Source organism: Corylus avellana, chromosome ca2, assembly GCF_901000735.1.
Source record: "Corylus avellana chromosome ca2, CavTom2PMs-1.0".
NCBI classification, from domain to species: domain Eukaryota; kingdom Viridiplantae; phylum Streptophyta; class Magnoliopsida; order Fagales; family Betulaceae; genus Corylus; species Corylus avellana.
In genome coordinates, this window is record NC_081542.1 from 31,698,006 (window position 1) to 31,723,799 (window position 25,794).

General features: G+C 37.4%; 1 protein-coding gene across 1 annotated transcript; it reads left to right on the top strand.

The window, feature by feature from the left end:
• The first annotated feature begins 10,696 nt into the window (after positions 1–10,696).
• Positions 10,697–14,844, top strand: LOC132169606 (disease resistance protein RPV1-like). Its single transcript, XM_059580618.1, has 3 exons — positions 10,697–11,040; positions 14,074–14,476; positions 14,626–14,844. Exons 1-3 carry the CDS (start codon positions 10,697–10,699, stop codon positions 14,842–14,844), a joined length of 966 nt encoding a protein of 321 aa, XP_059436601.1.
• Positions 14,845–25,794: the final 10,950 nt, after the last annotated feature.

Genomic DNA, 25,794 nt, shown 5'->3' on the forward strand with positions numbered 1-25,794 from the left:
AATGCACTCCATTGTCCTTCACAATAATTGATAAAATTAGTAGCATCACCCCCTTTCTTTTCCTCAACCAGAGTGATGAAAGGCTTTAATATGGTGGGGTATTAGCATCATCAAAGAATAACGAAAGACATTGCCTCTCCCAAAACAAGCCAAAACATTACAAAATTTACCTTTGCAGTCCAACCCATCAAACTAGGAAAGATCAACAGAAATTTTTGGAGAAATAAACACAAAAAACCCATCAATACCCACTATAGAGCATCAATAATTTTTCCCAAACTATTCCCTTCTTACAATGAAAACCTCTTGGTGTTTGAGCAAATGACTGTTGTGACAAATACCCAACTAAATTAATAGGCGAATATCTGCTACGTTTTACTCGCAAGTGCTCGAGATCAAAACTAGAGGATATTAGGCAAATACAAGATCATTCCCACGAGGATTGTTAATTTTATTTAGAATTGATTTTCCAAATTAAAATAACAGAATTTGTCACGAATTTGATATATTGAAAAGAAAATAAGAATAATGAAAGGGTTAGGGTTTTGACATCCACCATTAATCAGACTAATTAAGTAAATACTAGGCCAATGTTACAATCATATGGTATAATTATTGCTTGTCAACCTACGGGCATGGTATCTGTAGTGACCCCAATAATTAACTAAGCTTAGGTAGCTTAGTTATAAGGTTAATTTTGGTTTTGGGTCACTAGGGATAGCTAGAAGAGCATTTTGGGAATTTTGGACTGTCTAACCGGACGTATGTTCTTGTCTGTAGTAGAGGACATACGCTAGGGTTGCCAAATGTATGCTCCTGTTTTTAGTGCGGACGTACGTATGGGGACTGCCATATGAACACTAACAATAGTACGCCATACTCTGCAAATAGTACATGGACGTACGCCCCTATAGTACCAGACGTCCTCTACTTTTCAAAGTAGTTGGTAAGCGTCTCTAGCTTTTCTCTTCTACAAATACAAAGCCTACCCTCACCCTTTTTTCATTCAAACTCGCACCTAGGCTCCCAAAAACCCTTTTGTGAGTGTGTTCTTGTGAGATTGTGTGTTTTGTGGAGAAGGAGAGGTGTTTTCTTGAAAGTTGCTTCTAGGAGGTAACGCTCTACGCTTAGCTTTTCTTTCTAAGTCGCTATGCTTTTTTAATGCTTTCTAGAGTAGCTTAGACGTTGGTTTGAAACTTTAGAGATGTTATACCGTTGATCTTATTTAGAGTTGGGCTTAGCATTCCATTGTGTTTTCTATTGCATGGAAACCTTATTTGGAGAGAGGAGGTCTTAGAAATCCATTTCGATGGGTTTAGAAGCAGTTTGGGAGGATAGGTGGACATTTGGAACAAACAAGGTTCTACCTGAAACTTTCTAGGCGGACGTACGGCCTCGAGCCCGGATGTACGTTCAGAAGCATTTCAGGGGAAAAGACGCTTTGACCAAGTCGTCTGATAGCCTCTGTTTTTATGTTCTAGGTTTGTTTTAGTTGGATTTAGAACTAATGATAGGTCTTTTCTCAGTATTCGAGGTTATAGAGTCTCAAGGAAAATTAACGGAGGAACCTTACGAACTAGTGATAAGTGCTAAAATATACATATTTTAGCCCCTTAATTTACATTTGTTAATTTCTTAGTCTTGTTATTTTGTGCTGTTTTAGTTCCTTTTTGTGTTTTCATTGTTTTTGTAGGTCATGGAAGAAAAGGAAGCATTTCTGGAAGTATCGGGCTTAAAGGGCAATTTGGGAAAAAGCTAGAAGTTTTGGATCAACCACAAGAGTACAGGCGCAGTGCGATCGAGCGCACTACACCTAGGCTCGATCACACTAGCGCTCGAGCGCCCAATCCAAGGAGTGAGCGCAGCATGTGCCCACGTGCATAAGAAGAAGCATCGATCACACAACTGCGATCAAGCGCAACATACATGAGATCGAGCCCAGGCTTGCGCTTGAGCGCAACTCCTAGGATCGAGTGCACTCGTGCGCTAGAGAACAGTGTGGCGGCTGAGCCTATTTTTGAAAGACCTTTAGGTTAAAATTTGGATTTCTAGGGTTTCTAGAGGCTTCTAGGGTTCCCTTAATCCCTATAAATAGACCTATAGGCCTCCAGGAAAGATATACAAGTTTTAGAGGAGACAATTCTAGCGAGGAGAATTTGGAGGCTACTTCCAAAAGTCGTTTTTGGTTCTTTCTTTTCCCTTTTTATTTTAATTATGTGTAACTAATTCTTTATTTAAGGGTTAGATTGAAGCTCTAATGATGTCTTTATAGGATTTCAATATTGGCGCCTTTGCTATAATCATATTTTGGTATATTTAAATTGATTATTTCCTGGTTAATTGAATTTCTCATATGAATGTGCCTGATCAACATATGCTTGTGGTATTGATTAGTTATTTAAGTCAATTTGGATGACCGAGTCCTAGGCTTAATAGAGTGACAAGAAATCTCATCGTTGGGGTTCTTGGATTAATCAACATGGAAAACCGAGAGTAGACACCCATGCCCTAGGCTTCATGTTTTTGTCGATTTCCATAGATTTATGCTTTCTTAAATAAAAACTTAGTAGACACCCATGCTAAATCCTTTAAGAAAGAAAAGAATTAGAGTGGACACCCATGTCTAATTTGTTATTTAGGGAGATCAATAACTTAAGGAGTATACACCCATGCCCTTAGGTTGACAAGCATTAATTATATCGGTATGATTGGCGCATTGGCATATTGTTATCTTAATTAGTCTGATTAGTGGTGGATGTCAAAACCCTAGCACGTTCATTTATCTTTATCTCTTTTCATTATATTAATTTCGTGACAATCTTGATATTAAATTTAGAAAATCAATTCTAAGCAAAATCAACAATCCTCGTGGGAATAATCTCGTATTTGCGCACTATATTATCGTTTGATCTTGTGCACTTGATAGTTAAAACGTACCAAATATTCGCCTATTAATTTAGGTGGGTATTTGGCATAACACCCAGGTGAGTACAAACTCACATGGATGCTTGTTGTTACTTTTTCCGCATTGCACGTCATCGAGCACCCAAAATAAGAATTAAGGGTACTCCAGCAGATGAACCTGTCATCGAGCACCCAAAATTTGGCAGAATCCAATGGAATCAAAGCTATTCACATATGCCACGGGTACCACGGGCACCAGCAGCTAAGGCAGAAAGAGTCGAGGAGGATGAGCCTATGAAAATAAATGAGCCTGCGGCTGAGCAGGAGGCCGAAGAGGAGACCGTCACCATGGGCATTTCACACTGTCTATACATCTGTGATGAATTCATATTCCTCCGGTTTGAGCTACCTAATCAGAGAAGAGAAGCACGAGAGGACATGTTTCTAGCAGACCAAAGATTAGCAAAACAAGAAGAATTGTTGCAGTCCTTATTAGCATGATTTCCACTTGCCTCAAGGGCATCTTCTTTGGGACAACAGTGAGAGGGTAACAATAGTTTAGCATTGTTCCTGCCACAATGTTATGTACGGTAGCGTGCAATATCTGAGGCACCGGTGTTGTACTACAGGTCCCTCGGGACAATGCTAACCTTGCTGAGAAGGGGTAATTTCTTGGGTAGACTATACGATTGAACTATTACTATTACTCATGACTATAAGCATATATTATATCTATATTACATCCATGATAAACTGTCATCTTATAATGTTGTATGCCCTATACGATAAACAATTGAGTTCACCATTTAATGACGGGTACGTCATGTGCATTTATACTCACTAAGTCCTCGGACTTACCTGATAAGTGCTAAAATATATGTATTTTAGCCCCTTAATTTACATTTGTTAATTCCTTAGTTTTGTTAGTTTGTGCAATTTTATTTCTTTTTTGTGTTTTCTTTGTTTTATAGGTTTTTGGAAAAAAAAAAATAAAGCTTTTCTGGAAGTATCGGGCTTAAAGAGTAAATTTGGGAAAATCTAAAGGTTTCGATAGTGCGATCGATCGCACTTCCAAAGAGGTCCAAGCCAAGATGCAAGTGCAGGCTTGCGCTCGTACGCACAAGAAGAAGGCTCGATCGCAGACCTGTGATCGAGAGCACACGGGCCGCGATCGAGCGCAGCCATGCGTCAAGAGCAAGGCAGCAGCTGCCCTATTCCAAAAAGTGCCCTTTTTCACCCCAACTAGGGTTTTCAAAACCCTAGGTGAACTAGGATGCAAAACCTACAGTTTTTAGGGTTTCTAGAGTGTTCCTAAGGCCTATAAATAGACCCTTAAGTCTATAGAATAGACACACAATCTCAAGGAGAAGAATTGGAGGTTCTTCAAGCTAGAGTTTTCGGGTTTATTCTTTTCCTTTCTATTTTATTTTATAAAGATTTTTAACATCAAACTCATGTGTAACTAAACTCCTAAGTAGGGCTAGATTGAAGCCCTAATTATGTTTATTTAATATTTCAATATTGGCGCCTTTGTAATAATCATATTGTGATGCTTAACTTGATTAACTCCTATTTCGTTGAATTCCTCATATGTGTGTGACTGGCCATTATATGCTTGTGGTATGGATTAGTTATTTAAGTCAATTTGGATGATCAAGTCTTGGGCTTAATAGAGTGACAAAAGAATTTTCTCACGGGTTCTTAGGTTAATTAACATGGAAAACCGGGAGTATACACCTATGCCCTAGGTTCCATGTGTTTGTCGATTTCCATAGATTTATGCTTTCTTAAAGAACAACTTAGTATACATCCATGCTAAATCCTTTAAGAAAGAAAAGAGTTAGAGTATACACCCATGCCTAATTCGTTGCTTAGGAAAATCTATAGCTTAAGGAGTATACACCCATGCCTAATTCGTTGCTTAGGAAAATCTATAGCTTAAGGAGTATACACCCATGCCCTTAGGTTGGCAAACATTAGGTATTCATAATATGATTAGATCATTGGCATATTGTTATACTATGTGAGAATGATTAGTGGTGAATATCAAAGCCCTACCTTTATCTTTATTAACTCAAAAATCAATCTTTGTTTTGTTTTAATTACAAAATTTATTTTAAGCATAATTTACTGCAATCTTCGTGGGAATGATCTCGTACTTGCACCCTATACTACTAATTTGATCTTGTGTACTTGCGAGTTAAACGTACATTTATTTACCTATTAATTTAGGTGGATATTTGCACAACATTACCCTTGTATTATTTCTCTTTTTTCTCCATATGTACAACTATGCTGTTATAGATAGTTTAGCAGAAGATGGATACCGAGAAGTATGTTGTGCTAAATACTACCTAAATTAATAGATAATATTTAGTACATTTTACTCGCAAGTGCACAAGATCAAACAATAGTATAGTGCAACAAGTACGAGATCGATCTCATGAGGATTGTTGATTTTGTTTTATAATTGATAAAAATATTAACTTGTCACTAAATTAATATTGTGAAAAAGAAATAAAAATATATAAAGATAAATGAAAGGTAAAGGTAAGGCTTTGATATCCACCTCTAATCATATTTAGATAATATAACAATATGCTAATGATCCAATCATATTATGAATATTTAATGTTTGCCAACCTAAGGGTATGAGTGTTTACTCCTTAAGCTATTGATTTTTCTAAGCAACGAATTAGGCATGGGTGTCTACTATAATTCTTTTCTGTCTTAAAGGATTTAGCATGAGTGTCTACTAAGTTGTTCTTTAAGAAAGCATAAATCTGTGGAAATCGACAAACACATGAGGCCTATGGCATGGGTGTTTACTCCCGGTTCCCCATGTTGATTAACCCAAGAACCCAGTGTGGATTTCTTTTGTTACTTTTATTAAACCCAGGACTCGATCATCCAAATTGATTTAATTAACTAGTCCATACCACATGCATATAATGGCCAATCACATACATACGAGGAATTCAAGAAAACAGGAATAATCAAGTTAAGCAATACAATATGATTATCACAAAGACGCCAATATTGAAATATTAAATAAACATAATTAGGGCTTCAATCTAGTCCTTCTTAAGAGTTAGCTACACATAATTAAAATAAAACTAAAAAGAAAAGGTAAAGAAAGAACCGAAAACCGCTCTTAAAAGTAGCCTCCAATTCCTCCCCCCAAAGTTGTCTCCTTCAAATTGTCTATTGAATTGTGAGGCTTAGAGGTCTATTTATAGGACTTAGGATAGTTCTAGAAGCCCTAGCAATCCTAGAAAATTCGGAGATTTAAGTCATAGTCCAATTAGGATAAAGAAAACTTAAGCCCAAATCGGAATAGGATTCCTCCAAAATTGCATTCCTATCTTGCAGGGTGCTTTTGGCATTGCGGCGCTCCGAATTAGGAAAATGATATTTCACAATGATTTTTATCATTTTGAGTTAGTTTTCCAATTCCACTTGAATCACCTAAATCGGATATTTGATCTGAAAGTTATGGTCAAAATACTGAGACGTGTGCAGAATCCAATTTTGAATCCAATTCGATTTTGACTCCGATTTGAGAAATTTCGATTTAATTATTTTCTTTATTTGATTAAAAATAACCATGATTGGTTAAGCTTAACCATATCTTCTAGGTCTTCCCAATTTGTCCTTTAAGCTTGGAACTTTTCTAGAAACGCTTTATTTTCTTCCAAAAACCTATAAATCAAAGAAAATACAAAAATGAAGTAAAATAGCACAAACTAACAATACTAAGGCATTAACACATATAAGTTTAAGGGCTAAAATATGAATATTTTGACACTTAACACACTCCCAAACTTACATATTGCTAGTCTCTTAGCAATACAAAACTAAAAACAAAATGGAAAAATAGAAAACAAAAAGATAAATTCATCGTTCGTGGGATGTACGATTGCATTTAGCATATGCAACAAGCCTTTTAAGCCCCTAGGAATTCCCTAGAGGACGAGTGAAGTCTCATGAGGGTTTTCCAGGAATGTTACCCACAAACATCATGAAAGAGTTCATGTTATCCAAAAATTAAGGTATCACTCAAAACCATGATTTTCATTCATTAGTAAGCTTAAAACGATAAACTCCATCTTCACAATAAATTGGAATTTAAAGTTTAACCACTTACAAAAGACATGCTAAGGCATCACAAGTTCGAAACAGTGTAAAGAGAACTAACACATAAATATGAAGCTTTCAATTATTTCCAATGTGCAATGTCTCAATGTCTCAAAGTTTACTGAAATCCCTATTAGAATGAACAACAATGGCATTTTTTTTTCCTCATCAGGTTGTACAATGCTTAGATCCCTTAAGCTTTCTAATTGACCCATGTAACGAATGTTAAGTCAATGACTCCCAAACCAGATGGTTTTAGGGCATTAGGTGTAGAGACACCCCTAGGACTTACTAACTCGAGTCAAAAAGGCTACGAAACCAAACTAATCATGACATTAATCAAATCAAAATTCTTCACCTTTTGACGTGAACACTCAATGCTTTGAGGCAAGAGGTCTAGTTACTTAGTGAAAAGCTGATCAATGATTTATTTATTTTTTTTATCACATATATATATGCCAAAGTATCCATCTAATAAATCATCCAGTTTCACCCAAGATATAGAAACACACACATCAGATTTCATGTCATACCCCACAAATTATGTGCTAATGTGCTTGTGTAAGGTCATATCAAACATGTAAATTCTCAACTGTCCTAAGCAAGTAACCAAACTGAAAAACTCAATTATCAGATCATGTGTTCAAAATTTTAAGCTCACCAATGAAATCAAATCACAATTTTTAAGATCAACCGAAATTTTAAGAAAAACATGAACATGCATATTTTTTTTTCTTTTCTCTTTTAATTTTTAATTTTTTTTTTCTTTTTACAACAAAACAAACAAAGCAAACAATATGAAACTGGGACAAAGTGTGTGTAAAGTGTCTCCCATAACCCCAAACTTAAATTACACATTGTCCCCAATGTGTCTATAACATGGAAAGAATTTACCCGAGATATGGATGAAATTGTTTGGAATAGCATGACTCATAGCACACCCCCAAACATGAACTGAAGCACACTTGTCCCTGCAAAACAAAATACTAAAATAACAACGAAAAAAAAAGAACTAAAAATAAAAATGAACAAGGCAATAAAAAGGATATGCTGTGGGGTGCCTCCCATGAGCACTAAGTTTAACGTCTTCAGCCAAACTTTGGTACTTTAAACTTGAAGCACCAATCTTTCCTTCTGTTGCACCAAAGGGAATGAACTTAGGTAAAAGTAATTAACGGGAGACAACTCAGTAAAAAACAAGAAGACAACGAGACAAAGCTAGGTAAAAATAATTAACGGGAGACAACCCGGTAAAAAACAAGAAGACAATGAGACAACCTTGGGTAAAAACATTTAACGGGAGACAACCCGTTAAAAACAAGGATAAAGTGAGAAAACCCTAAGGCAAATCAAATGGGAGAAAACCCTAAGGCAAATCGTATAGGAGAAAACCCTGAAGCAAATGGAAGAAAACCCTAAGGCAAATTATATGGGAGAAAACCCTAAGGCAAATCAAATGGGAGAAAACCCTAAAGCAAATCACAGGAGGAGACATGGGCCATACCCGGACACAGGAAAAGACCCGAGACACACCCAAACACATGAGGAGACCCGGGACACACTCGGACATAGGAGGAGATATGGAACACACCCGGAGACATAAGGAAATTCAGGTAAAGGTTTGAGCTTAGCTGAGACCCGAGACACACCAGGACATAGGAGGAGACCTGGGACACACCTGGACACAAGAGGAGACCCGAAACACACCCAAACATAGGAGGAGACACGAGACACCCCTGATATTGGAGGAGATCTGGGACACACCTGGATACAGGGAGAAATTGAGGTAAAGGTTTGAACTTAGCTATTTTAGCTAAGCTCGGAAGGTAAGGTCGGGTCTACTTCCGGTTCGTAGGTAAAGGCTTAAGCTTGGTTGTTTAGCTAAAGCCCAGTAGATAAGGTTTGGTTTGACTCCTGGTATACATACCCGGTCATGGGGGGTATATGTATTAATGGTGTCTGCAGGATGTATTATTTCAGGAGAAAGGTTTACAGGTTTGCAGGTTTAACCGCCGGACAAAGAAAAGAGTTGGCAGGTACCCTCGGAAACTCAAACAAGGTCAAACAACGAGTCAATTAGGGACTCCAACTTAAATTCCTGTTACCTGAGTACCTTAGCTAAGGGAATTAAGGGGTAACTGTTGGGAATAAATTAATACTACAAGTGTAACAACCCAGGGAAAAGCGCTAGCCACATCTGCGCTATTACTCCAAAAGGACTAGTCAATTTGGAGTTTTCCTATAATTCATTATAAAGCCCAGTTTCACCTAGTAACTAGGCAATGTGGGACTTAGCACCCATGACTATCTTTATAAACTACCCACTCTATGTGGGCTTCTTCTCATCTTCCTAATATGGGACCGGGGTGTTACAAACTCCCTCTCTTAAATTCCTAACGTCCTCGTCAGGGCTACGTCATGCAGTGCTCTAATACCACATGGCCTGGCGTTAGTAGGTGGCTCTGATACCACTTGTAACAACCCAGGGAAAAGCGCTAACCACATCTGCGCTATTACTCCAAAAGGACTAGTCAATTTGGAGTTTCCCTAGAATTCATTATAAAGCCCAGTTTCACCTAGTAACTAGGCAATGTGGGACTTAGCACCCATGACTATCTTTATAAACTACCCACTCTATGTGGGCTTCTTCTCATCTTCCCAATATGGGACCGGGGTGTTACAACAAGTCCATCAGATTTCAGGGCCTAAAGCCCACAGAGCTATTGGGATAAAACAATCCTAATCCAAGAAGGAGCTCAAATCTAATCCAATCTCTTAGAACTCCCTATTCAACTCAACTAAGGAGATGCAATCCAATTGGAGCTTTATTGGATAATCTGGGTTATAGATAATCCAATTCAAACCTTATCCAATCACAACTCTCAGGACTTTCAGATAAGCCCAGAGAAGACCAAGTTCAAATCAACCGCAACTCTTCGGCCTATAAATAGGCCTCCATACAAGGTACAAAGACATGCTGAATTCTCTCATACTCTCTCATAATCTGAGATTTCTCTCTAAGCTTTGTTTATCAAATTGCTCTTCTCTAAGGAATTGACTAAATCATTGAAGTGTCCCAAGCATAGTGGCCGGCGGATCTTTTGACGCTCTTAATATTTTGTAGCCATCAAGGAGCCTCACAGGGATATTCCAAATCTAGAACGCACACACCTCAACAAACGTGCAACTCACGCCATACCGGAAACAGTTAGGCAGAAATTTGCTCTAACAACATTTAACATGCGACTTTGAATGGTGAAGGATGTTGGAAGGATGAAGACCACATATTACCCAAAGGGGATATCCCAAATCATTGGTGAATGATGCTTTTTCTTTGTTTTTATCCCTTTCTTTCCATATTGTATTAAATTATTGTCTGGTTGTCAAACACATTCAATACTTGGTACAGAAAGGAAGTTGCCGACAAGTTTCTTGGCCTTCTTTCTATGATATTTCTACAACTCTCTCTCAATTTTTTCTAGTAAGATAGAAGATAATTACTACTTCCAAGGCGGCCTTCCACGGAGATTCTTCCTCTTCTTCCATCTCTAGGGGGACGTACGATGTATTCTTGAGTTTTAGAGGCGTAGATACTCGTAACAGTTTTACTGCTCATCTATACATAGATTTGCGTCGAAACGAAATCAACACTTCAATGGATAACGAACTTAGAAGAGGAGAAGAAATTTCATTGGCACTTCTCAAAACTATTGAAGTGTCAAAGATTTCAATCATTGTACTCTCTAAAAACTATGCATCATCTCAATGGTGCTTGGACGAGCTAATGAAGATCCTTAGTTGTAGAGAAATAAGGGGGCAACAGGTTCTAGTATTGTTCTACGACGTAGATCGGTCGGAAATACGGTATCAAACCAATGGTGTTGGAGAAGCATTCACCAAAGTTGAAAAAAGGTTCAAGGATGATGAAATGAAGGTGAAGGGATGGATGACAACCGTAAGAGACGTGGCCAATTTGTCCGGAATGCCTTTGGGGAATAGGTATTTCTAACCATTCTTGAGCCTTCCTTCTAGATTATTCTTTTCTTTCTTCTAATTATATTACATCATTATATACCTACTTTCATGCATGACAACTATTTTACAATGTCTACTTATAATTAATCTTTTAAATAATTTTTGTTCAATAATTAATTAAACTCAATTGATTCTATTGTTTTAGATGGTTTAATTTGCTTAAATAATTTATTCATGACCTAAAATAAATTGAAATGAACTTTCTAGTTGGTCAGGCATATATTAGCTTTGAACCAATGACTTTTCTTTTTGGTCCTGTAATACCCCGATAAAAACGATTGTTTTTATTAAAAGATTTTCTACAAAGAAAGAATTTATGTAAAACTCGGTTTTATAACAAAGGACCTAAGTCCACACTTATAGCCTAAAAACTCCTAAATTCATTTGGAAGCAAAAGCCCAAGCTTAACCCTTTCTGACCGTACGTATGCTAGGGTTGCCGAACGTACGCTACTTTTCGGTTGACCACTAGTTAATGGCAGTACATATGATGCACCCTTTGGACCGTTGAATAAACAATACCGAACGTATGCCCCAATAGTACCGAACATCCGCTTCTTTTCAAAGGAGTTGGTAGTGCCCTCAGCTTTTCTGGCTTATAAATACCAACCCCCACCACCCCTTTGAAGCCAACATTTCCGCTCTAGGCTCTCTATAACCACCCTATATGAGTGCTTTGTGAGTTTTGAGAAAGAAAGGAAGAGAGCTTGAGTTCTTGCCCTTTTTCCCAAGGTAACCCTTGCCCATTTCTATGTTTTTAATGTTGTCACTATACTGTTTTAAGTTTTAGAGGCACCATGTTAGAGTTCTTGCATCATTTCTTACAAAGCCTAGAATGTTTTTAAAAAGAGTTTAAAAGAGCCTTCGATCCCTTATATTGCATGATGATTGAGTTTTCTTACATTGCATGTGTTTATTCAATAGCCTAGAAAGAGAAATGATAGCCTATAAGTTTCATAGAAACCTTGAAGCACAGTTGGAGCTTTTGGCCGAAATGCCTACTCACTAACCAGACGTACGCTCTCAAGCCCGGACATATGGTTAGGAGGTCAGACATCCGCCTTAGCCCCATTTGTGCAATTTAGGCCCCAGCAACCCTTTACATTATGTTAACCTAGTATCTTACTTGTAAGGATCCTCTAGTACTATGTATAACGGTGTATTATATTCCGTTATAGTAGAATTTAGCAACGTCGGATGATTCACGCGAGCGTGCGAGGTAAGTAAACACTTACAAACCTTTTCCTTAAAAACGTGGGATATGTCAGTTGATTGACCACGAGTATGATATGAGCATGTCTATATTTTGTAACTACTTGATAGCTGCTTAATTAATTGATTAATAAGATGCATCGTATGGTACACTAGTACTTGCGGTATAATGGCCATGGGCTTACTATATAGACTTCATTCTATGGCCAAATGTGTGTGTGTGTGTTATATGGGCCTTGAATCCAATGGTTGTTTCGTGGCTGGTGCAGCCTTAATGGGCGGTCACTACAGGACAGACATCATTAGCGGTGTGGGTCACCCGAGGTCGAACTCGGTCATGCCGCTAGTGCTATGTACTGTAGTGTAATGGTCGTGGCACGGGCATTGTATTACAGGTCTCTCGAGACATCGCCAACCCTGTTGAGAATGGGTAATATCTCAGGTAGACCATACATGAGAGTTATGACCTATAAATGCATTATTCTTTCTGTATTCAAATACTTAGGCGATCGCCGCCGATAGTACACTACACTTTGAAAACCAAATACTATTTTATGGTGTATTAACGGAGACAACACCTCCCTTTGAATGTTTACTAAAACTACACGTTTATTTATGCTTAACTGGACTTATATCATGCCTAATTGTGAGGTTTACTTACTAAGTCGTTAGACTTACACTGTTATTACCCTTTTAAGAAGTCTGTCACTAGATCCCAAGAGTGGCACGGTTGCCGCTACGAACCTTGCTTTAGAATCTTCATGCTGCCATCATGTTTGTTTTACATTATTATTAGTTGCTCCATGTCGTTAACTTCGAGGAATATACTTGTCCATTTGATGATTTAATAGTTTCTCAGATTTATTTCACCTTCCTATACATTAACTCTGATAACGCTTAGAGGGGCAATTCCTCATTTAGCCACAAGTTGGTTAAACTAGGGTAATTGCTAGTAACCCTGCCAGGTTAGCCAAGGCTAATTTTGGGGGCGTTACAGGCCCTACTTTTTTAATAGATAATTTCTATTCTTTTAATGTGAAAGTAACTCATTAGATGTTTGGGAATTTATATATAACCTCCTTAGGTCAACGCGCCTTCATTAAAAACTCCCTGGGTATTTTTTTTTTCAAAAATTTAGTCCATGGGTCAATCAAAACTACAAGAAACTCCCTACAGTCCATTTTTGTTAACAGCTGTTAGGGTCACTCAAAACTCCCCGTTTTATCTGATTAAAATATTAATTTTTATTAATTTAATTTCAAAAATTAAATCTTAAAAAAAAAAAAATTGAAGGGTGGACAGGTGGGATGGGCAAACCACCCCTGGGGTGGCTCGAGCCACCCCATGGGTGGAAAGGGGGTGGCTCCAAACCACCCAAAGGGTGGCTCAAGTGGGGTGGTGCGAGCCCACCCCAAACCACAAAGGTGGCACAAGCACCCCAAAGTGGAATGTCCCACCCACAGGGTGTGAGTGGAGGGGGGTGGCAGGGGGTGGCGGTGCCACCCGGCCACCTTCAATTTTATTTTATTTATTTATTTATTAAAGATTTAATTTTTTAAATTAAATTAATAAAAAAATTAATATTTTAATCAGATAAAACGAGGAGTTTTGAGTGGCCCTAACGGCTGTTAACAAAAATTGACGATAAGGAGTTTCTTGTAGTTTCGATTGACCCAAGGACTAAATTTCCAAAAAAAAATACCCAGGGAGTTTTTAATGAAGGCGCGTTGACCTAAGGAGTTTATAGATAAATTCCCTAGATGTTTTGTTATTTTTTTATTGGTAGGAATGAACCTGAATTTATTCACGAAGTCATTGAATGGGTGAATTCTATATTAGTAAAACAAATATACTTCCAAGTTGCCCCATATCCAGTTGGAATAGAGTCTTGTGTACGAGATGTGAAGTCGCTTTTAGATATAGAGAAGAATGACATTACATGGATGGTAGGAACGTTCGGAATTGGTGGAATTGGTAAGACAACTATCGCCAAATTTATCTACAACGCAATTGCTTCTCAATTTGAAGATAGTTGTTTTCTTGAAAACATTAGAGAAACTTATAGCCAAAAGGGTATGATCCATTTGCAAAATAAACTTCTTTCTAAGATTCTAGGAGACCCAAACCTAATGGTTCGCAATGTTGATCAAGGAATTACGTTGATCGAGCAGAGGCTACACAATTTAAGGGTACTTTTAGTTTTGGATGATGTGGATCATTCAATCCAAGCTAGCTAGAAAAAGTGATTGGTTTGGCTTAGGCAGTAGAATCATTATCACAACAAGAGATAAACATTTACTTATTGCACATGGAGTTGATTTTGCATATCGGGTGACAGAGTTGGATCACAATGAAGCTCTTCAACTCTTTAGTTGGAATGCCTTTAAAAATTGACAAACCTAAAGACGATTATGAGGAAGCCACAGAAGGTGCAATATGTTATAGGGAAGGATTGCCACTATCTTGCTTTGTCAAAGCATCATCATTTGGAATACGTGTATACAAAGATTCTACTTTGCCCTCATTATACAAGTGTGAGCTTGAAATGTCCATATAAGAGAAGAGAATGCAGGCCCAATCAATCCTACAAATGTATAATTACTATAATTAGTTCCTATGTTTTGTTGGAATTGTTAGTGGGCTTAAAGAGGTATGTGACTGATAGTAACTAATAAGGTGAGAGAATTTACGTGACAACCAAAAGTAAATTTAAGAGCAAATTTACTACAATTAGTTCCTATGTTTTGTCCACACAGATCAAAAGTGCATGAACCAAAGATAAGGTTAGGTTCTTATCAACAAAATTAAATCTAGTCACAATCATAAATTATGAGCATACAGGGCACAAAGGAAAGATAGTTTTAGCATTTGAATGAAGCCTTTTCTGAATGTGAATTTTCAGTTAACTGGACAAAAGATGACGTCAAAAAGATTAACACCAATAAACATACAAGGACATTCAACGATAACAACAATAATCGGGCAACAAAGATTCGCATATAATTTTGATTCCAAGTACAAATGTAAATATATCAAGCACCACTTGGAATATATCAAACTGACCAATACACCTTTTTAAATATTTCACATATAAGAGAGAATTCAAAGAGAAATCGAGAAAATTAGGGTTGTGGCTCACCTTGATTTCAAATATCCCTTACAATGATGAAGTTGTCATAGTCGGACTGAAACCATCCAAACGCCGGTGAGTTCTATCGAACCCAAGAGAGAGATAATGCTTCTTTCGATTTTGAAAGAAAGGGGTTGAGCTCAGACGGCGAGAGGGAGAAAGGGCGAGAAGGGGAAAGGGAGAGGTTAGGATGTTTCAAAATGCTGACAGAGGAGAGAGAGATAAGGTGTTTCTTTTCATTTTGGAATTTTTTTTTAGAAAATGAATCTGACAAAGGAGAGAGAATCTATGTTTCTTTTCATTTAAAAAATCTTGCCACATAGGTGTTGATGGGCAAAATGTGGTCAACTGATTGCATTGTAGCATTTCCCAAACTTTTATGACGTGTCAAATTTGACACGTCACAAAAGTTTATTGACATGTCACCTGAAACATCACCCCTTTGGTGACATGTCATATTTGACACGTTAACAAAGGGGTAACGTGTTAAAGTTGACATGTTACCCCTTTGGTAACGTGTGAACACTATGACACATCACCCCCATAGTGACGTGTCAGATTTTAACATGTCACCAATTCTTGCAGAAACTTTTTTTTTCACTACCCATATTTATTTTTCAAATTTCTCAGGGTGTTATACCCGAATTTAGGAGCCGCCGCACCTGATATACAAGTTCACATGTAGACTACATTAACTATCCATCAAGATAACTATCAACTATCCATCAACTATCACAAATAATCTAGACAATAAAACATTTGTTATCAAACAAGTAAAACTATCACTATACATTAACATTGTTGATATATAAACAAATAGATTCAACTATACATAAACAAAACATAGAAAATATGCAACTTAATTTGTTCGCGAATACATGACTCAAAAAAACACCCCAACCAAATCCGAGTCAACACCATCATGACCGCCCGACTTCTCCACACTAATTGCAAATGATAAAACAAAAAATCAATCAGCAAATATGATAGAATCTTATCAAGTCCTAAGTGATGAGCAACGTCAAAAAGTATACGAAGGTCATCATACGCAACAATATTTCAGTTTAACAAATCTATAAACGTCCCATAAACAAGTTCCACATATCTACACTACCAACACACACACACAGATATATATATATATATATATATATGTTAATTCAATTGATTGAATTAAAACAAAATGAGGCAGCCAACCCAACCAGCTTCAACAAATATGATAACCTCCAACTAGCAGCCGCCACCAAACCAACCAATAACAACAAAGTTTCAATGATAATCCATACAAAAGGTGAAAATAAGGTGAAAATGAGTATAACATGCATATATTGGGATATATATAATTCATGTCGCTATATAGCTAAGAATAAGGTGAAAAAGTGCATTGAAGTGAGAATACACATGATTGCTAGGATTTAAAGGTGACTCCAAGATGTCATATGTTGAATATGTATTTCATGCACACGAATTAACCAAGTAAATTTTCACTGTGTTGTTTTCTCTCTCTTTTCTCTTTACTTTTCACTAAATCGTATAGGCTCAACAATCCTAACACATCTCTACTTTTCGATATATCTCAAAAGAAAACCATACACATAATTTGAAATGGCTCAAAATATTATAATTCACTCATTCCCACTACCAAGCAATTATCTATACAAAATAAGGAGTGAAACAAAATTATGAAGCATATAAGATTGAGATATCCAACATTTCCACAACCACAAAACATGTTAATTGGTTTTCCTATTTTTTCAAGTATTTTGAGTTAAGTAGATATGCTATTTGATTGTTCTATATTGCATTTTTATTATGTCATATATATACGTACTGGGATGCTGAACCACTAGAACAATGTCGTCCTAAACGAGACTTTTGTCTAGCCAGGGTCCTTCGTTGGCTTTCATTGTGATCGTCATCCTCAACTTCTACTCTTACGTCCTCTACACATATTACGTTGCAAATGTGTTATACACATGCATGTGTGGCAGAAAGATACACACAAAGTGTGATTATCAAACAATTACTAACTATTAAAATGATGGTCATATCAGAAGATAATTGTGCTAATAAAAGAGAAACAAAAAGAATAAAGAATATTGCGTTTCCTGATCGGCTATCTACTGAGGACCTCACAATGACACGGGTTCAGGACTCTGAGTCGTACAAAGCCCTAAAATTAGTCACCTCCAGCTCAGAGCTCACCTGTCTCGAGCCCTCAAGCACAGGAAAACGGACCTTATACGCCGCCAATTGCGCAGCCATCTGCGTAGTAACCTGCGAGGTAACCCGCACAGTAACCTCTAAGGTAACCTCTGTAGTAATCGTCTCCCTCTGGTGGGCTAACATCGCATCCATCTGCTCCTTTTGTATAGCCAGCTGTGCCCTGTGCTGCTCCCTTTCAGATTCAATTGCTCTTTCAAGGTCATCACGCGAGACCATCGAGCTTCCAGGGTTCTGTAATCGTGCTTGGGATGGTGTATAATATGAATGGATGCTGCTGCGCACAGGTAGAATATTTTTACCAACCCCTCGTACACGACCCACATATTCAGGCTTATTGTTGTGCGCCTTGGCGTACGCATCGTCAGGTGCCCACCACACCGTCCCCTGGGCCCCATCAATCGATGCTACAGAGTCAGTTGCCATTAGCTCCTCCATCATTTCCTATATGTTACATCACACACGATCATCGTTGTCTAAATGTTAATCCTAAATAAGTTAATACACAACTATTAATCAAGTGAAGATGTAAGTAGCATACAACTCTCTCCTTGACCTCCCGACTTGAATATGCCTGGGCTCGCGTAGGAGCCCTGCTTGAAGTAAGTACCTGCAAAAATACTCAACATAAACATATGTTCGTATATATATAAAAATCATACCTCACATCTATATATATAGAGTAAATGACAAACAAACGTCCTCATGTAACACGCTTGCGAAGCTCTTCGAGCCGGTGCAGTGTGGTGTTTTATTCAATGCTCGTATGTCTCTCATATGTTCAACATAGTCCTACATACACAACTTACGTTATTAATATGTGAGCCATTGTTCTGCAAATTTTAATATACTCGCAAGTGCACGAATCGTTTGCAATATAATGTTTTGCAAGTGCAAGGTCGAACCTATAGGGAATTGTGTTTTTGAAGAACAAATTATAACTAAACTAATTCAATCCTAACCTAGTTCCAAAAAAGGTTTGAATTTTGAGTTTTGAAAATTAAAGGATAAACATAAACTAAATAAAATAAAACAAAAGATAAAGACTAAGGTTTGGGAATCCACACTCACCAAATCATAACAACATACCCCATGTTCATCAATATTAATCCGAAGTTCTCATAAATAAAATCATATGTATGCTTTACTATGCTTCTAAAAGTTCATCAAAACCATCCCATGTATCCATTCATTGCACAAATCACAAAAGGAATCCAAATTTAATTCACCAAATGTATCAGAAGTACAAATCACAAGGGATATCCAATTTTTAGGCATATAAAACCAAGCAATCAATTATGTGAAATTATCCTAAATCATCAAGTGTATCCTTGAATCACAACAAGATATCCAAGAATCATGCCATATATTGAAAAGAAGTAAAACAATTGAAATAATAAACCCAATAAAATCGGAATAATAAAGACTTACATAAAACTAATCGGTGAGGCTTGATCCCCAACCTTAATTGGGAATTAGCTTCACATAAAAAGAAAACCTAAACTAAAGAAAAACTAAATTACAGAGAAAAGCTGTTTATTTTTGTCTCCAAACTTGTGTGCTTTTTTTTTTTTTTTTTTTTTTTTAATGCAAAGAGGTCTATTTATAGGGCTTAGGAGAGTCCTAGAAGCCCTAGTAATCCTAGGAAAATCGGAGGTCTGTCTCCTAGTCCCAGAATAAGATTGAAATCACATTTTGACTTGGAAAAGATGTCTTTCTGCATTCTGGCGGTGCGAGTCTACTCGATCGCATTGCCAGTGTGATCGATCGCAATCGTGCGTGCATTGTTCCGCTCTTGTAGTGCAGCGCTCGTGCACTGGTGTTGATGATGGTTGTGGGTGCGCTTGAGCACAACCCATCTGGATCGAGCGCACATGCGCTAGATGGTGCGCTCGATCCTACTTCCGTAGATGGCTCTTTTTTCAGCTTGCTTCCAAAATTTGCATTCTGCTCTTTAAAGATGCAATTTTTCTTTAATGACCTACAAAATACTAAAAACACAAAACTAAAACAAAACATTAGATAACGACACAGCTAAAGGATTAACTAGTATAAATTGAGGGGTCCAAATATGCAATATTTGACACTCATCAGCCATGAAACAGTTACAATTAATAAAACTACCCAAATAAAACTAAACTCGTGACCTACTTGATTAGTGTCATCACACCATTTCTCCAACAAAATTGAGACATCTACGGGGTTGTACTGTCCAAGGCTCTGCCCCATTCTCGCTTGCATGGTCGCAGGAGTATTGTCACGCTGAATGTTGAGTTTCTTTTTTAACTTGTGTCTCCAAAGCTTCAGCTTCTCTCCCATGTCTCTGAACGCGTCCTTTTTTATTGACCCAATATTTGACCCAACCAAGATGTACAAGTGCTTCTGAATAAGTTAAAAATTGAGAAATTATGAACCCTACAATATATTTTCACCATCAAATAATCGTTTTACAAAATAAAATACAGATGCTATATATCGTAAATTAAGAACATCTAATTTACACATACCATCAATGAGCTCCATAAATCCTCCTTCGTATTTTCTAGTACCTTCGTCCAGTCGTCGAATATCCTAACGAAAGCCCTGCTCCTAACAGTCTTGTCCGTCATCCGTCTAAATTTTGACCCACTTAGTCCTACAGGTTTCCACGCTTCATTATACTCCCCCACAACCCTTTTCCCATAGCGATGTCCCACAACTTGTGCGAGTCATATACGGTAAACACGACAAAATTATCGCAAACATCTACATTGATATTTAACACAAATGAGTACCGATATTATTTGAAGGTGAATACTAACTACATATAGAACACGAATAAATATATATGCATACATATATATGAACACCCACAACTGGCTAGCATACATATATACCTATCGTTTGAACCTAGTTGACACCCAACACTTGTCCAACAGGGTCATCGGGCTGCGCATCCTGCGTGTCATTTGTCCCATCATCCAGGTCATCCTTGGCCTGTGTCTCACTATCATCCATATATGCGCTGCTGTGCGGTGGCAGATCAAAATGGCTGTGCAGAAATAATCTCATTTGGGTCAACGTTGTCGGCGAGGATGGCATAGGCATGGATGCGCTCGAGTCGCGAGGAGTAGGATCGTAATGATACCCTAGCTTGGTCAGGCCTGTTGGATGGGATGGCCTAGGGACAGATGTGTCTAGCTCACCCGAATAGTCGAGAATATCTTCAATATTGAAGATATAGTCGTGTCTCGCAGGGGTCTGCCCTTCCATATGATATGGAAGTACTGGTTGATACCCTGGTTGCAGCCTCAGAAGCATACCAACGTCCTGCATCTCACTGTCATCAGGGTCATTCGATCCCGGCCCATGTGCACCCGTAGTCTGCTGCACAGAAAATGGTGGCCTTTGTGCTCTTGTCTTCCCCTGAGTACTCATATCAAGCTTCGAAATACATCACGCACCCAATTAATTATGTATACAATTGAAGAAATATGCACCACCATATATAGACGACTCAAATGTTTAAAAATGAGAAATATACCATTTACTCAATGTACAAATTAATTAATTTCATTTACTAGTTATTGAACAATTGCCAATAAATGTATAAGTAAATAACAAAATACCAATCAATGCACAATATTCAAATTTTATGGAATCACATACGCTTCGATTGATGCTAAGTCAGGTTGGACGTATTCGAGCTCATCATGCGGATCATAATGATGATTACTGTTCAATAGGAGAGGCACACTCTCGTTATAGTTGGCACGATCATCATGAGGCCCTTGACCCTAACCAACGTCGTAGACATTTCTAGGTTTGGTCCTTATAACACAAGCCCAATCTGGGCTTCGACGTAAAAATCTTGTTCGACTTGGGAAGTTAGCATATACGACTCATCAATAATCCGATCTCCCATGTGGACAAGGTTCTTGAAGTTGACAAGCGTTAGGCCATACTCGTCCACCTTGTATCCCCTGTCCCTTGCGTTGTCTGCCCAATCACACTTGAATATAACGTACTTCGTCCTGTCGTAATACCCCACCTCAGTTATTTGGGTTAACTTCCTATAGTATGTTCCGCCATCAACAGTCGGCATGCACACGCCACTGTTTTGAGGCCTCTTTCCCACATCTTGTGCAAGAGTGCAAAACAACTTGCCGTTTACCACATATCTGTTATATTGGACTCCTGAGGCCATCGGTCCTCTACAATGCATTACCTGTTTCTCATCAATTTCCTTCCTGTGTTGATCGTCCAAACAATCGACCTGTGAGTATAGTACAATGAAAGTCGCACAATTAGTGTGGTGAGGGAATAGGAATGAGAAGCAAATATTTTGTAGGTTGTTGTTGAGCGCCAAATATTGCATATTTGGACCCCTTAATTTATGTTTGCTAAGGCTTTAGCTTTATTATTTTCTGATGTTTTGTGTTAGTTCTTTGTTTTTAGTATTTTGTAGGTTGCTAAGGGAAAAATGCACATTTAAAGGGAAAAATGTAATTCATTCCATTAATTATGGGGCTAAAAACATTTCAGGGAGCATTGGCAGCAAATTTGGATCGAGAGATGATTCGCACCCAACGAGTCCCACTAAAAATACCATATCTAGAGTTGTAGAGCTTGGATTGAAGCGATCTTGGTGTCATTAGAAAGTTAACTCAAAGATCTACAAAGTCATGTTTCACAAGAGTAGGCTAATTTTGAATGGTAGTGCACTCAAGCGCACATTTAGTGCGATCGAGCGCACACGCGCCCATTGAAAGTGGAAAGTGATGCATGAGTGCGATCGAGCGCACCTCATGTCCGAGTGAGCGCACTCATCCAACTTGGCCGTGCTGAAACCCTAATTAAACATTATAAATATCAATTTTTCTTATTGTAAACATACAGGGACGCATCAGGGGCGCCGTACTTTGTCAATTTTCGACTTTTTTAGTTTTTTGGAGCTTTGAACTCCAATTCTTTTGTAAGTTTGTCAATTTCAATGAAGTATTTCAGCTTATTTATGATTTATTTTGTCAAGAGAGGTTAAATATTCAACTAAGGTTGAAGATGAAGCCTCACCATTGATTTGTTTGCATATTTTTATGATTTGTTCGTACAATTCCGTCGTTTAATGTAATGTATGTTCGTTTCAATTTAGTTTTGTGAAAACATTGTGATTGATTGTCGTTTATAAATCATGAAAACGTCGGATATTCATTGTGTTTCATCTAATGGATACATCAAATGATTTGATTGAGACTTATATCCATTGTGATTCGTATATCAAACGGATACAGTGGATGATTTGATCTCAATTGGATATTCGTTGTAATCTGTAATAGAGATGAATTCATTGAATGATTCAATAGGATTTTATAAAAATAATAGAACATCCATTGGGTCTAATCGTTTGTCGGATATGTATGAACTAAACATGAGAATGTGTGCTTTGATTTGGTGAGGTGAATTTTGAAACCTTAGTCGTTTACCATTTGATTATTGTCATTTTGTTTAATTTATGTTTGTTTATTTCTTTTTTCAAAAATTCCAAAATTCGGAACTAGGTTAAAATATGATTAGTTTAGATAAGAATTAGTTTTCACGACACAATTCCTTGTGGATTGAGCTCGCACTTGCACACGATGTACTGCACACGACTCGTGCGCATGCGAGTAATTATAATTTGCACATCAAGTTTTTGGCACCGTTGTCAAGGAATTGTTGATTTGTGAAATTAATTTTTTTAAAATTAATTTTGTTTTTCTACTAGTTATAAGTAGCATTTTTTGTTTTATTTTCTTTTTGCAATTTTATTTTATTTTTTTTTGTTTATGAGATTTTATTTAACCAAAAAAAAAGAAAAAAAGAAAAAGTTGGTTGTTTTTGTAATTCTGTTGCAGTGTCGGCAAAACTAGTCCCTGCCAGTGTGATCGATCGCACCACACCTACGCTCGAGTGCACTCAAGCACACGGGCAGCAAGCGATTGCACCTATGCTCTACCCATCCCGCGCCAGCGCTCAAGCGCATTACACACTCGCTCTCGAGCGCACTTCCAGAAATCAACCTCAACAAACGAAAAATAGCTAAGTAAAAAAAAATATTTTGCAAATTCTTTTTGTCCTTTTGTGTTTTATATTTTTATTTTTCTTTTCTGTATTTTTGTTTATCCTATTGTCAAAAAAAAAAGAAAAAAAAAAAGAAAAAAAAAAATTTGGTAATGTTTTATGTGGGGCATGCTAAATAGTGAGTTAAAGCATGGATTTTCCATTTGGTAATTTTTATGCTTCTCATAGTGGTAGGATGCCAAATCCTACCAACTACCCTCAGAATTTTCACCCACATGGACCATGTTCATACTGCTCTAACCCTTATCATAGTTCAGATAATTGTCCATCCTAGGGACAATTTTTCAATTTTTCACATGAGTAGATGATCACCAATTTCTCTAGTTCGGGGTCTGAATCAAATTTCAATTTCTACACCCTAGGCTGGAGCAACCATTCTAAATTCTCGTGGCAAGCTCATGCTACGGGAAATTATGCTCCCCAATCCTATGAACTACACCATCCTGAATATCCGCAGTTCAATAACCATTCTTCCATGCCTTCACCTAGCAATTACCCTCCTCAAGAATCATTAGTACATCATTTTCCAACCGCTCATGTCGATGACTTAGACGAGAGAGTGAACCAACTCATGGTAGCTAGGCGTGCCCATACCCAGCCTCCTCACACTCACGAACCTCATAAGTCAAGTTCATATTGTTATCATCCTTCTCACTGGATAGATGATTGTCTATTCATTAACCATTACATGATTAATGAGGATGATGCTAGCAAGTCTTCACATGAGCATGTTCAAGCCACCACCACAATTGGGAGAGAGGAAATTGTTGAGGAGACTGTTGATGAGCCAAGTTTGGAGGACCCATTGGGAAAGTGCTTTGCGCAATTTGGATGTGACCTAGACCTTGACAAGTTACTTGAGCAAGTTGATGCCATATTGGAATCCACTCCTAAGATGCGTATTGAGAATGGGGAAACCACTGAGATATCATTCCCTAAACCATCTTCATCAGCAGCTAAGCCTCTCATTGTTGATAGTTATGAGGAGGAAGAAAAGAGGAGCAGGTTGAGGACATTGAGCCCTCGTCAACTCCAAGTTTGTCCAATGACAAGGAAGAGAGTATTGAAGCTCATTCCTTCGTCACAATCCCTCTTGAGACAGTTCATGAACCCCAAGCTTCAATTCTTCAATGTCTAAAAGAGCCATCTCAGGCTAAATTTCTCAAGGATCTATGCACACAAGATCACAAATCTAGTAACCATGTTCCTAAGAAGATCCTTCGAAACAAGCAATTAGGCTACCTGAGATGGCGACAAATCCTTCTAGAGGGATATCAAATTCTAAAGAAGAAAGAGTGAAAGGGATTGGTCGGACACCAAAATGATCGGGAAAAGTGCGGTATTTTTTCTTTTTTATTTTCCACATTTTATTTTTGAGTTTTATTTTTTATTTTTTATTTTTAATTTTTAATTTTTAATTTTTAATTTTTAATTTTTTTTTCTTTTGTCATTTTATTTCGTGTCATTTTATTTTTATTTCTAATAGCAATTAACCTTGTGATGCGTGATCCTGTAAAAAAGTTATTGCTGTTAGTTTTGTGGATAGGTGTTTTGGTGTTCAAATTTGGGGGACGTCGTGGCCTTTGTACACTCTGGTTTCCTCATCCCACGATATTGTATCTCTTGACACATTGAGGACAATGTGTCATTTAAGTTTGGGGGTGTGGAACAACACTCTGTTCGTTTGTTTGTGTCTGTTTGTTTTGTTAAAAAAAAAAAAATAAAAATAAATTGCTATGTTGTTGTTAAGCGTGAGTTAGCTCTACATGTGGTTTAATTTTCATTGGCTTGCTTAGAACATTTCATCATGTCATTAGGAATCTGAATCCTTTGACTCATTTTTGCGTTAGAGAGACTTCATTTGTTTTGAGTTGATTATCACGAACACATTAGCATAGAGTCTGTGAAGTATGAAATTTGAACTGAATCATGTGTATCTTGAGATTTGTTGGATAATTTGTTAATGAATAACCTTGGCATGAAAATAAAAAACATAAAATAATAATAATAATAATAATAATAATAATTCATCATTTTGAGTCCTCACTGAGTAAC